At 36.4% G+C, this 13,033-nt stretch overlaps 1 protein-coding gene across 2 annotated transcripts in view; it reads left to right on the plus strand.

Annotated features, from left to right (window-relative positions):
- The window catches only part of VAV3 (vav guanine nucleotide exchange factor 3), a 339,163-nt gene that overhangs the window by 226,306 nt on the left and 99,824 nt on the right, over window positions 1-13,033 (plus strand). For both annotated transcript variants that reach the window (XM_081025193.1, XM_081025192.1), the window contains exons 18-19: window positions 4,125-4,150; window positions 9,374-9,419. In XM_081025193.1, the coding sequence (XP_080881319.1) occupies window positions 4,125-4,150; window positions 9,374-9,419 (72 nt within the window). The remainder of the gene's footprint in view (window positions 1-4,124; window positions 4,151-9,373; window positions 9,420-13,033) is intronic.

Raw genomic sequence — 13,033 nt, forward strand, 5'->3', positions numbered from 1 at the left:
TAGTATTCCTTCCACTTAACTATTTGGGTCAGTTTAATGATATATTAAAAATTAGTACAGTGAACTGGAAACTGTTTTACGGTTGGATTCCTGTTAGAGCTCCCCAAAAGAAACCAAAGCCTCTTTCCAAGTATTATTTATAGTTTTCCACCCCCAAAAAATATTGCTGTAGATCTGAATGGTGAACATAGCATTTGCGCACCTTCCCAAACTGGATCAGTCTAAATGCCTTTTAGTTTTAATGGTTCACAAGCTAGCATGTTAGCCTTGATGACAAGGCACTCTATTAGTAATGCCTTTTCTGTGGCCCCTTTTAAGACAAACAGTCTTACTGGAGATGGATTTATTTAGTCTTAAGAAATAGAACTTCAGATAAGAGACAAAGCAAATTGTGTAATAATGTGTGCTCTGAGAGCCACTTGGATTGGAAAAAAAAACAAATAAAACGAGACTGGAGTTTTTATGTAAACAAATGAATTATATGATATGAGTCTAAAGCCTCAGTGAAAAGCACTTCTCTTACACAAACATGCACATTGAACCCTGTTCTGGCATCGAAGATGGCATTCTGCAAAGGCTCCAAGCGCCTTAGTCACACCAGTTCTCTGAATCGCATTAAACCAGTTGAGACATGAAAGAACACAAGGTATAAACCCCTTGAGGGCCCATGAGTCACCATGTAGAAAGGTTCTTGAAAGGGTAAGAACATTTTATAGTTGGATCAATAGGGGCCTGAGAAGTAAGTTGCAGGGTAAAGACAAGTTGAGGATTAAAAACTTTTGGAAACTTGAAGAATTGAATTATTATCCTACGGCACTTCCCAGGAGAAAAAGACTGAGAGAGACACTTTTTCTCAGATCTCAACCAGCAACCTTTCCAGCTGGTCAGAATTCAGCCAAAGTGGATTGGATGATCATCAGCCCTTAGTATCTTAGTCCCGACGCAATGCTAGGACACAAAGGTTTTTTTTAGAGGTTTAAGCACCCGCCATTGCAGTTTTGGGTATACATCAAAAAGTGAAGGATGGTGTGGCAGACTTGAAAATTAGAGCAACTTTCCCATGACATATTTTATCGAAAGAAGTTCTTATTCTATTTTCCCAGCCAGAATGAACTTTTACTTCGAGAATGTATGAAACAGCATTGCAGTTGGGTTTTCCTCTTTCTCATCCCTGTTATTTTTAACATAGGTTAACGAGCTGTTGCATTGATACGGTTATCAGAAGTTCGATTATGTCTGTGAAGAAGTCAGTCAGCTCAAGGGTATGACCCCCAGAGCAACTGCAAAAGTATAAGTACAGAAGCCTGGCTAAGAATTTCTGAACTCAGGACAGATTCCAAGAGTTATTCCCAGTCTATTGGCTTTTGTCCTCGCCTCAGAAAATTTACAGAACCCGACCATGAAATATGATGAAACAAAAACTCTGACTTTCAAGAGCTATTACTCGGTGCTCTACCCAGCATGAGCCAATCTGAGCGTGAATGGCCTTAGGCCAACTCCATGGGTGCCGAGTGCAGGGGGAGGGTAGATGTGGTGGCTAAGAGGACAGGGAGTGGTGACAAGGAAAGGGTAAACCCCATTAAGGACTCCTGCCCTTGGAGCTGGAGCTGCATCCACCCCAAAGCCCCTCTTCTATTTTTCCTATTTGGGTCACACAGAGGAGGCTTTGTGTAGAGCAGTTCTTAGTACATCCAATCAGACTTATGATGAAAGCTGGTTTGCTTGATGAGACACCAAAGAAAGAAAGCAGGAGACAGCGAGAAGCAGGGAAAAGGAAGGAGGGAGCGTTGAGGAAGGTGGTCAGCAAAGTCTCATTTGGTCCTTATTTTCTGCCGGTCTCATTCACCTCACACTCTGTTCTGTGATAGATGCTCTCACCCACGCAGCCAGCTTGCTCTTGAACCCTGTGCGACAAAATCTGAAGAGCTGTAGATGAGGGTCTCCTGGACCTGGATGTGCTTTCTGGGTAAAGAGGTGCAAGGGTCTGCATAGGTATAACCACCTTAGGTACCATTATTTCCTCTTCCTAAGGAGTTCCCAGATGACCCTCATGGAGCAGGTGTGACATCTACTGCCACATGGCTTATCATAGGTTTTATGCAAAACAAACAAACAAAATAAACATTTAAAGCACATTTTAAAAGACCTACTTCCCAAAAGCATAAAAACGCATCTATGCAGGAGCAGGAAATAAAATGATTATTTTGAATCGAAACTAAGGTACATACTCATGTATGAACACTGAACTCAAAAGATCTGAGGTTTTTCCATTTTAGAGGTCACCTAGAAATAGCAAGACTTTCCGCAGTCTCCTTGGATAGCTAACTTAGACTCCCCTCCTCTTTGGTGCTCCCTGCAATATATGATACCCAGGCTTTTTCTCTAACTCACTACCGTGTTTCCCCGAAAATAAGACCTAGCCTGACCATCAGCTCTAATGCATCTTTTGGAGCAAAAATTAATATAAGACCCAGTCTTATTTTAACATAAGACTGGGTTTTATATAACATAATACCGGATCTTATATTAATTTTTGCTCCAAAAGATGCATTAGAGCTGATGGTCAGGCTAGGTCTTATTTTCAGGGAAACATGGTAGTTGGAGAAGAAAGTAGTTTAGGGCTATTTTGGCACATAGATCTTTTTGGTCCAATCAGTGAAACAGGTATTATACTTGCTCTGTTAGGAACCAAGTTCACCTAACCTGGGTTCTAAGTCTGGACACGGTATCCAAACAAATGGTACCTTTCTAACCTCTCTCCCCAAACCAGTTCTCTTAGGCAGTCTTTCTTCTGAAACAATTGCATATTTCTAGAGGGGAGGAAAGAAGTGAAATAGCTTTCTGTCTAGTTATACTTCTTTGGAAAGGTCAACTTCAGAGCAAAGATTCCTTCATAGAAGACAATAATCTATGAAAGCTAGGGTGATGGGTTTGAAATCGACAAAGGAATGCAGACTTAGCTCTTCTCCAGAAAGGTGTCTTTTGGCCCAAGGATCTTCTATTTCCATTAAGCAGAAATAGTCCTTAAAAACAAAACAACAACACCTCCTGTTCCATGCCCTAGGCAGTCTTTCTGTGTAAATCAATCTGTGGCAGCCAGTCAGATATTCTGACATTTTCCCCTTGAACTCTGGCTGACGAGGCTTCTTGGAACCTCTGCAAGAGGTTCATTTAGGTCAACAGAGCTTACATTTAGGCTTGCCCTCTCCCTCCTGACTTTTCCCTCTTTTATTTTTTTTTCTCTTCTCAGATCCCCCTTTAAAGGATCATTTTGGATGGGAAAAGTATAGGCGTGGGCTCGAAATGATGAGGTGTTTTCCTCCACAGTCTAGAGAAGTTGTAACCTGTACAGGTGCTCCTGGGTATGGGGAAAGGAAGCAAAAATACCATCCACCCGTTCTTCCATGTGCTGTGTGTGCCTCTACTTTGCAAAGCCACCCTTTGCCACATTACTCACCTGAAGACCCCAGGGCCCCTTTTAACTCTGTCATTATCAGGAACTGAAATGTCATGGAAATTATTGTTTCTATTTATAGACAGGTAAACTAAGAGTGAAAGGAAAGTTCATATTGGAGTTGAATCCTGTCAGTTTTTAATTTCCATCTTTAAATCAAAATGTGTTTCCTCCCAAATTAAAAATAAGACGTACAGCCACTCAATGGGAAAAAAAAATACATGCTGTATTGTACTGTATTAAATTTGCAATTGTTATAAGTCGTCAATGTAATATCTTTGGGACTTGGAGTGTTTAGATTCTTAAAGCCAGGTATGTTGAAACGTTCCCACCTAGCTTTCTCTTATGCACATAAATTTAGTGCAAGCCACTGTTTCGAGGAGCTTTATGTGGTTGGATTGACATTGCTTAATAAACAATTGAAGAAATTAAGCATAACCTAGAAGTCATTTAGAACTATGAGTCACTTTCCTGACAAGCCAATAAGGCAAGAGATCCAGAGTTGCAAAACGATTACTAGCCCAGCCTGAGGGACCCTGGAACTCTATTACAGGTAGTAGTTAGGAAAGCACAGCAGTTGTGTTTTACTGCGCTGCAGAGAACAGGCTAAGGTTGCTAACCAAACAAAAGAACTTTACTCTGACGATGCCAACTTTTACATTTGTTTCAGAACCAGGGACGCTCAAACCACCAGAGGTAAGATTAACATTTACACATTTTTATATAACTTTTGCATTTCAAATTGTTTGCTAACTTCAGCAGGCTTGAGTTTTTAGAATGTTAAATGTGCCTCTTAAAATGGAGAGAAATAGAGACCATGAGCAACCAAGCGCTTGTGAATGAAATGCACTGGTTTAATCAGGAATTTTAGTCACCCACTGAAGATCTTCAGTAGAGGAAAATCGTGACTATTTAATCTAAGCCTGTGTGTAAATGGAACTTTCAGAATCTTCCTTATTCAGGTAAATTTTAAATAACAGTTGTAGCACCATTGTGGGGATACATTTCCCTAGTTCCCTGAGACAGAATTCCACAAATCCCTGAGGTTTTTAAACAATGCATCTGAAGGTATTTCCTTGGAATGAATAGCCTTGATCCTGTTAGTACAGAAAGAAGTTGCTAGACCTGTGCTCTGTCACGGAATGGTGTGTTGCTGCTCAGCATTTGCGAGTACTGAAAAGTTCTGACATGGTTCATCTAAGGATGTGGTTTCATGTTTCTAGTAGTTTTCCATCTGAACACACATATAATTTGTATCATGTCTTACTGACCAAATCAAGATCTGATAACATGTCCTTTTAGTTTCACACAGAGTATAAGGTCTAATGGCTTAGGAGTATGTGATCCCTGTCACCGCTTAGAATAAAGCTATTTTTAAAAAAATATGAAAGAATGAAAAATATGGCCCATTCCAGACAACCATTGCCTTGTCCTTCAACCAAAAGTAACAAATTTTTTATCTTACCTCCAAAAAAAGAATGTCAGAGCAAAGAAAATTAAAATGTAAAATATGTATGATTCGTTATGTGAACCAAATTCTCAGTGATCTGAGAATATCAGAATAAAAGAATGACAAAAACATTCTATGCCAAGTTATTTTAACACATAACAATTATATCTCATTAAGAGTGGTGCAATATTAGTATGCTTTGAATAGGCTGGCACTTATATTGTTGGTAAAAATAATTTAAAAAGTACAGCAAGATGTCAAATAAGAGGTCATTTTTTTTCTGTTCTTTCGCATAAGCACATAATTTTTTCATATAGGATATCAAGAGTGTGACATGAGGAAATTTATATGCACACCTCTTCGTGTATCAGTTGACTATATTTTAGAATCTAGACTCTAGATCAAGGAATGCATAACAAGAGAGTAATAATTTTAAAATAGGCTGCACGAGTTCTTCTAGGGCTAAAATAAATTAATGTAAAATTTTAGTGTTTAGTCAAAAAGGTAAGATTTTTTTCACCAGGCCTATAAAGATTGTTCCAGAAGTGCCAAAGAAGATCTTGGAAAGCAGCCTTCTTTCTCTTACTCTCATGCTGTTATTAGATTATTGAGACAGGTTTCCTTGTAGAGCTGTGAACTTTAACTCAGTGTTATTTTACATTTATACTGTTAAATATAGATTTGTTTTTCCAGGAGAAGACGATATCACTTGATTATATTTAAGTAATGTGAAGTGGCTTGTATTTACAGAAAGAAAGTGTGCTATTAAGAAGTGGTTAATAATTTTCACAGGATACTAAATAATTCTCTCCAGGTATTTTTATACTCTTAAAAATTACATGCAAGTCTTTTATGAAAAGAATTAATTTTCATGTTTTTTTTTTAAATGTAGCATCGGTGTTTTAATGACTTGCTTAACTTTTGAATATAATAAGCGTAATTTTTATTTAATGTGTGATTCTGCTAATAATCTCTACTTTGGGTGGATAACTATAGTAAGCTCTTAGATTGGCCAATTTATCTGGAAAGTTTAGCTTGGTTTAAGGGAGAAGTGTAGCAAATGGATGTTAAGAATCATCATTCACTCCATGCTCTCCACCAAGACTGTGTGGAAGGTGCTTTTACTCTCCCTGGCAGATACTTTATGATGTTCAGGAGTCTTCCCAGAAGTAATCAAAGCTCTTCTGTAAGTTCTGTGACTTTTATTCCACGCCCCCTTGAAGATCTTCTTTTCCTTCATGTACCAGTTTGTAGTCCTATTGTTCCTCTATCAGTAGCCATAATTGTGAATTTTTCAGTGTTAATTTTATATCTCAGTTTTCAGTGGCCACGGGACCCATGGGTCTCCTTGACCACATCTGGGATATTCACTTCACATCCCATGCTAGAGTGGCCCTTCAGAAGCCACCTCTAGCTCCAGGAAACACTGTTATCATTCCACACCTATTTAATACATACCTACATTAAATGTATTCCCTAACATAGGTTTCTCTACCTTTAGAAAATGTAGAGGAACCAAAACCTATTCCATATAGCAAATAAACCTTTGCTTGTTTTGTTGGTAAAATCAACAGAGAGAATTAGGTTTCTCCCCAAAGAGGCAAGAAGAGAGAGTCTTGGACGATAAAGGTATTTCTTTTAGAGAAAGACAAGGTAATAGGCAATGAATCAAGACATAAAATTAGGTTGGTTGTTGGTGGTTGTTTGTTCTCCGCTTCTAGGCAGATCAAAAGAGATCAAGAAGGGTCTGAAGGCTGATTCACCTGCTCTCATGGGGCTGTGACTGCCCACTGAGGTGCCCTCCTCTCCTGGCTGGGGTACAAAGTCTTGTCCAGCTCTGTCCCAGGTGTTTGAGAATATTCAGGGGAGAAGGAAGTAGGTTTAAATATGTTCTGCTAAACATTTCCAGTTTTTTACAATATAGAATACTTTTAGGTGCTTTTAAAGTAGAATAAATTTCAAACTCTCCAAATGCACTTGGTCTAAGTAGCAGAAATTCCCTACACCCCTCCTTTTTAAAAAATGTACCAGATTGTATTTTGTTCCACTTCCCTCTCTTCCTTTTGAAAAGTTTTTGTTTCAGGGTCACTGATTTTCAAAGAATTTCTGGAGGAAGAACCTAAAACATAAGTAGTAGGGTAATAACTTAGTAGAAATAACTTTCCTCTATGTGAATTTAAATATTCCAAATACCATGAAGTTAACAATAATAATGACAATAATAACAATGATAAGCTATTACTTAATAATCCTACTATGTATCAGAAACTCTTCCAAGCACTTAATATAAATTAACTCATTTAATTCTCATCACAAATGCTATGAAGTAGGTGCTATTATTATCACCAATGGGAATATTATCCCCTTTGGAAATTGGGGATCCCCAACAGGTACAAAGACTAATTAACTCACTATCAAACAGGTGCCAAGTGACAGGCTCTGAATTTGAACTTAAGCAGTCTGATTCTAGAATTCATACTCTTAATTATTGCACTGTGTTCCCTGTTTTAATCTTAAATTTTAGGTTGCTCTTGAACTCATTTCTAGAGTTGCTCTTGAACTCAAATGTTGTTTTTCAGATTCTGAGTTTATAGTTTTTGCATAGTACTAGTTTAGGGATTAGTACTATGTAAAAACTATGTTGTTTTTCACGTTGTTTTCACATTCTAAGTTTATAGTTTTTGCATAGTACTAGCTCAGGAATAAAAACCAAAGGTTGGATTTCTTTCTTGCCTTTCAAGCACTTTGATAGTAGATGGTATAAGAGCAGTAGAAAGACAGCTTCTATTGGACATTAAGAAGGTGGAGGGCTATGTAGGAAGCAAATGTAGCAACAAAATATCATTGCATAGAAAATATTGTCAGTTGTGTTCATTGTCCTTTATATAGAGAGCTCCAAAAATTTTTATACAATTTCAGGTAGAAAAGAGTTTTTCTTGGAAAGCAGTTTTCTTCTAAATTATTAGATAGGAATTTGTAACTCACCATGCTTCTCCTTATTGTGCCTCAGCTACCAAGAAGCCCAGAACTTCTCCTTACTCATAAGGGCTCTCTTTATGACTACTTTTTCCAATACAGCCAGCCATCTTGTTCAACATAGCTTCATTGCTGATTTTAATGATCATGTTAGCCTTCTACAAATCCATTTGGAAAGTAGTTGAGTTAAAAAGAAAACTTATATTTTAAAACTTTCTCCAATTTGCTTTTCCTTGAAAACCCTGAAAATCTGCTAAATATGACACTGAGGCCCTTTGGAAAGCTATAAGGGGTCATTTCACCCATTTAACTTATGAATGAAAACAGAAGGCAGCCTAATGAAAAGCCCACAGCTCATATGTGCCTAGTATAGCCAGATGTGCTCTGAATGAAACTGAGTCTACAGACAGGCAGAAACTCTCCTACACATAAACAGAAAATTGTTTGGGGGGAAATATGAATTATATGGTTGTCATAGACTTAGCATTTCATCCAGTTTTTATTTTTACAATAAAAAGTAGAAATCTAGTCTTTAGTAATTAATGAGATTACCATAGTTACTAGGTAGGCATTAATTTAATATTTGTGAAACTTAACATGTCACCGTGCATTTTCAAAAATTGAAAACCTCTTTTGCATCTTTTCTATAATTTTTGTAATTTTACAATTTTTCTTATGGTTTCCTTTTCTGTAATAAGAATTTGCTTTCATGGTTTCCAAGCTGCATGCTTTGTTTGATTTCTGAAAGAATTCAGATACAACTGATCCATTATTAAAAAATCATTCTCATTTAAGTGTTTGCTAAAATCAGAGCCTGAGATCTTTGTTTTGAGGTTTTATACCTGCTCCAGTCTCTGGTCTGTCAGGCTTCAGAAATAGCTGACTTAGAGTTTTGGAGATCATATGTCTTTGCTGGGAGCATTTTTCCAACCAAGGCTGTCTGCCTGGCCTTTGTTCTCATAATTCGTGTAGTCATTATGACTTCAAAAACAAACAAAAAAAATGAGTAATAATACCCACAGATGGCAAATGAAGATATTTCTTTCCCATAGTGTTATACCAACAACTTATGAAATGTAATGATGTTCAAGTGGAAGACTTATTAGAGAAACAAAAAGGTTAAATTATTGGAACCAAAATGTTTTGGAACCAAATGTTTTGATCAAATTTACCGTGTTTCCCCCAAAATAAGACCTAGCCGGACCATCAGTTCTCATGCGTCTTTTGGAGCAAACATTAACGTAAGACCCGGTCTTATATAGTATAATACTATAATGTAAGACCAGCTCTTATATTAATTTTTGCTCCAAAAGACGATTAATTTTTGCTCCAAAAGACGCATGAGAGCTAATGGTCTGGCTGGGTCTTATTTTTGGGGAAACATGGTAGTCATGCTTTGAAACGGAAAAAGTGCAACGTTCTTTGGCCTTCCAAAATGTCACAAAGTAATACAATTTAATAATACAAAGTCTTTGTTTTCCCTTTCTGCACAGAAACGGACCAATGGTCTCCGAAGGACCCCCCGACAGGCCGATCCAGGTGTGTTTCTGGTTATGCTTCTATAATTACAATTTAGTTAAGTGATGATGAAAGTATATGGGAATTGCTGTAGGAAGTTAGGCAGACTATTAGCCTTTGTTCCTCACAGTTTGGTATATAATGTGTGACCAGGAGGTGACAGTCTAATGTGTCAATCATTTACCTGACAGTGCTTCCTTCTCAGGACACGGTCACGTGGTGGGTAACCCTCAGTACCCCATTCCACAGTCTGCAGTGGAGCAGGTTATTTGGTTTACTGAATAGCCTCAGGGTGCCTCGTTAATGCTAAGGTATCCAACAAACTTCTCCTGTTCCCTCCCAAATCTGGAAAGAAAATCAACAAGCAAACTGGCACTTAAACATTAGCATTTTCTAAGGAGGTGGGGGGATTCATAAGCCAGACAGCTTCGGTCTCCTCCCCATTTGGAAAAATATTTTTCTTCATCCTGCATGTAAGCTATTTTATAATGGAAAAATGAACTTAAGCACTTGGTGAACAAGTATTCTCTCTGGAGACCAATTGTTGGTCTGCAGAGAGCATTCAGTTGTGTTCTGTTTAACATCATGAGGTTTGCCCTGTCATTATTTTAGCGTAATTATTTTTTCATCCATTAAGCAATGCTTTCCATAGTTTAATCACTAAAGATTTGTTATGTATAATCTATGCTCATATTATTGTGGGTAAAAGGTATTCATGACTAAAGGATTCCAAATATATGAGCTTGATAATAAATCAAGTGGAACATGAAATACAGAGTAGTCTTGCTGGAAAATAATCTGGATTATGTGTTTTGTTTTCTCATCATAAACAGTGTTCACCTCATTGTAAAGTTTAGCTTCAAAGCATTATAACTTTTAACTGAATCCACACCCATGGTAGCCATGGTAGTTTACGAGCTGTTTGAAAAAATTTATAGGTGCTTTGCTGCCTCTGGCTAGAAATTGCCTCACTTGTGTCCTGAGATCAGTTAAAATATTTTAACTACAGAACAATATTGAGGCCATTAAAAAAAAAAATAAGGTTCTGGTTTACTTTTTAATAGTTCCAACTTTCCCAAGACAATACTCCTTGCAAAGGATTCTGCAATAACATGTGGAAGTGACTTCTGTTCAATAGGAGTGTATAACTGTGAACATCATTTTTTTTCTTATCTTGTGTGAGTTGTAGTTTTTCTGTTTTTTAAAAAATTATCCCTTATAAATGTTATTTTAAAAACATTTTCTCCTTTATGAGCATTTTCATTCAATCCATTTTCTTCCAGGGAAGTGCATTTCTATATTTATGGTATGTCAGTAGGAACACATTTGACTATTAAAAATTTCTTTATATGTAGCCCAAATTTTTAGGAGCCCTTAGATTATTTAAAGGGAGGTATAGTGAATCTATAGATTATAAGTACGCCAAGTAGACCAATAATAAAATAGTTCATCCTCTATCCTAAAGGTGATGGCTTTGTATAGATATTAACTCTTCTGATGTTCCTATTTGTCCAAAGATCATGGAAGACTTAATGAAGAGTAAAATTACAAATATAAAAGATGTAGTGTTGTATGTTAGGTTGATAATTATATATCTGTGTACACACACACACACACACGAGTTATGTATCTTCTCCGTATACCTTTTGTTTTGGAAAAGTACTTAATGCATATAGTTCTTTGAATATTAGGTGCTTAATAAATATTTCTAAATGAATTAATGAATGACTATAACTTTCTGTATGCATTGATTTGCTTGCTTTTTCAATTCTTCCTGTGGACAAAGTGGACCAATGTACTGATGGAATATGGAATAATCTAGCTGTTGTAAGCATGGCTCTGAGCCGTATTGGATGAGCTGGAGACCCAGTTTAGCTCTTTACTTGCAGTTGATCTTGGGCAATTTGTGTGCTTTCTGTACTATAATTTCCTCATTTGTAAAAGGAAACTAATAACAGTACCTTCCTTACAAAATTGTGAGCATTACATGAGTTGCTACGTGTAAAGTATTTATAACTGTGCCAATATGTAGTAAATGCCAAGAGGTGGTGATTATTACAATAATTACTTTGTAGTAGAGCATGCTATTTAATATTGGACATTTTGTCATGTGTAGGAGAATCAATAATATTTGCTAGTTATGTCTTTTCAAACAGACCCAGAATTTTATGCTGAATTTCCATTGAAGCTAGAAGTCATATACTCACAGTCATTTTCAGATTTGCCATTATTTTCTGCTTATCTAATGGTTTCTGTGATATTTTGCTTATCTTTAAGAAGAGACACTATCAACAGTGGTGGTTCTAAATTTTTGAGTTTAGTGGTATTTGTGAATGTAATAAAGAAAAAAAGAAAGGAAAAATTCACAAGTTGGAAAACAGATACAGTGTGTTGTGGAATTCTTTTCAAACCAAGAAAGATGTCAGCTGTAGGTTTGCAATGTGGCTTATTAACACATTTAAAACATTCACTCTTTATTAATGATTGCAGTTACTCTTTATAGATGATATTTGCAAATGGCTTTGCAATTTAGTTTAGATTTTCTTGTCTTCTGTTGTGTGTTAATTTATCAATTTATGATCTTGACTGTTCTTATAAATATAGTAATACGTTAGATGCAAATTTTGGTAGCTCTTTCGGATTTTTTAAATATAGCAAGGTAATTTTCATCAGTTTGTACTTTTCTTCCTGAGACAGATGTTAGTTTCAAGAAAATAACACTTGTAAGAGACAGGTCAATTATTTCAGGAACATGGAGGTGCTAGGCCTTTTTCAAGAACATGAGATCATAAATCTCAAGAAAATCTGAGCACTGGGATAATATGTTTCACCTAAAGTGGCATTCAAGGTCAAAGTTACCAATTAAATTTTAATACTGAGCTTTAAAAATTTCCTTCCATCTGAGTATAGGAAATACGAGATTTATTTTAGTTTGCATGCAGCAAAGCTGTATACCAGGATATGTGTTCTTTTAATCAAATCCATGTTTTTAGATGATTACAAAATTATCTTATATTTGTGGGACTCATTCATCTTGTATTTAAGTCCAGAGTTACTAGCTTTTAAAAAATTCAGGGCATTGTTCTCTGTTGTGCTGCCTAAAGATTAGATGAAGTAAATGGAAATATTCAGGTACCTCATCTCTTTCTGATCTGAGGTTACTCATGTGATTTGTGATAACCTTGAATAGTAAATGAGCAGAGAATGGTTAAATTGATAAGAGTTCTTTCTGTGTTCTTGCTTCTCATGTGCTCATTGTAAAACTCTTGATTACAAAGAGAACCCTGGCTCAGAAACACTGTCTTATTTACTGAAGAGATGTCTTGCTGTTTCTTAGTAGAGATATCTTCAAAGATGGTCACTTTCTCTTTCAGGTAGATAGAATTGATATGCAATGTCATTTCTGTTTGTTCTTGTATGAAAAAATAAATTCAAGAAATCTTTCTTTTCATTATCAATTTTGTGTCTGATAGACCAGTAAGCACCAGCAATGTCATTAATTATAAAACATGGCTCCTCTCCACAACGAATTTATATTCTGCCCGAGGAAGTAGTAGACACAGACACAAGTCTTGAGTGCATAAATGCATGCATGTGAATGTACATATTAAAATACTTCAATATATTACATATAC

This window comes from Rhinolophus hipposideros (assembly GCF_964194185.1).
Source record: "Rhinolophus hipposideros genome assembly, chromosome: 19".
NCBI lineage: Eukaryota > Metazoa > Chordata > Mammalia > Chiroptera > Rhinolophidae > Rhinolophus > Rhinolophus hipposideros.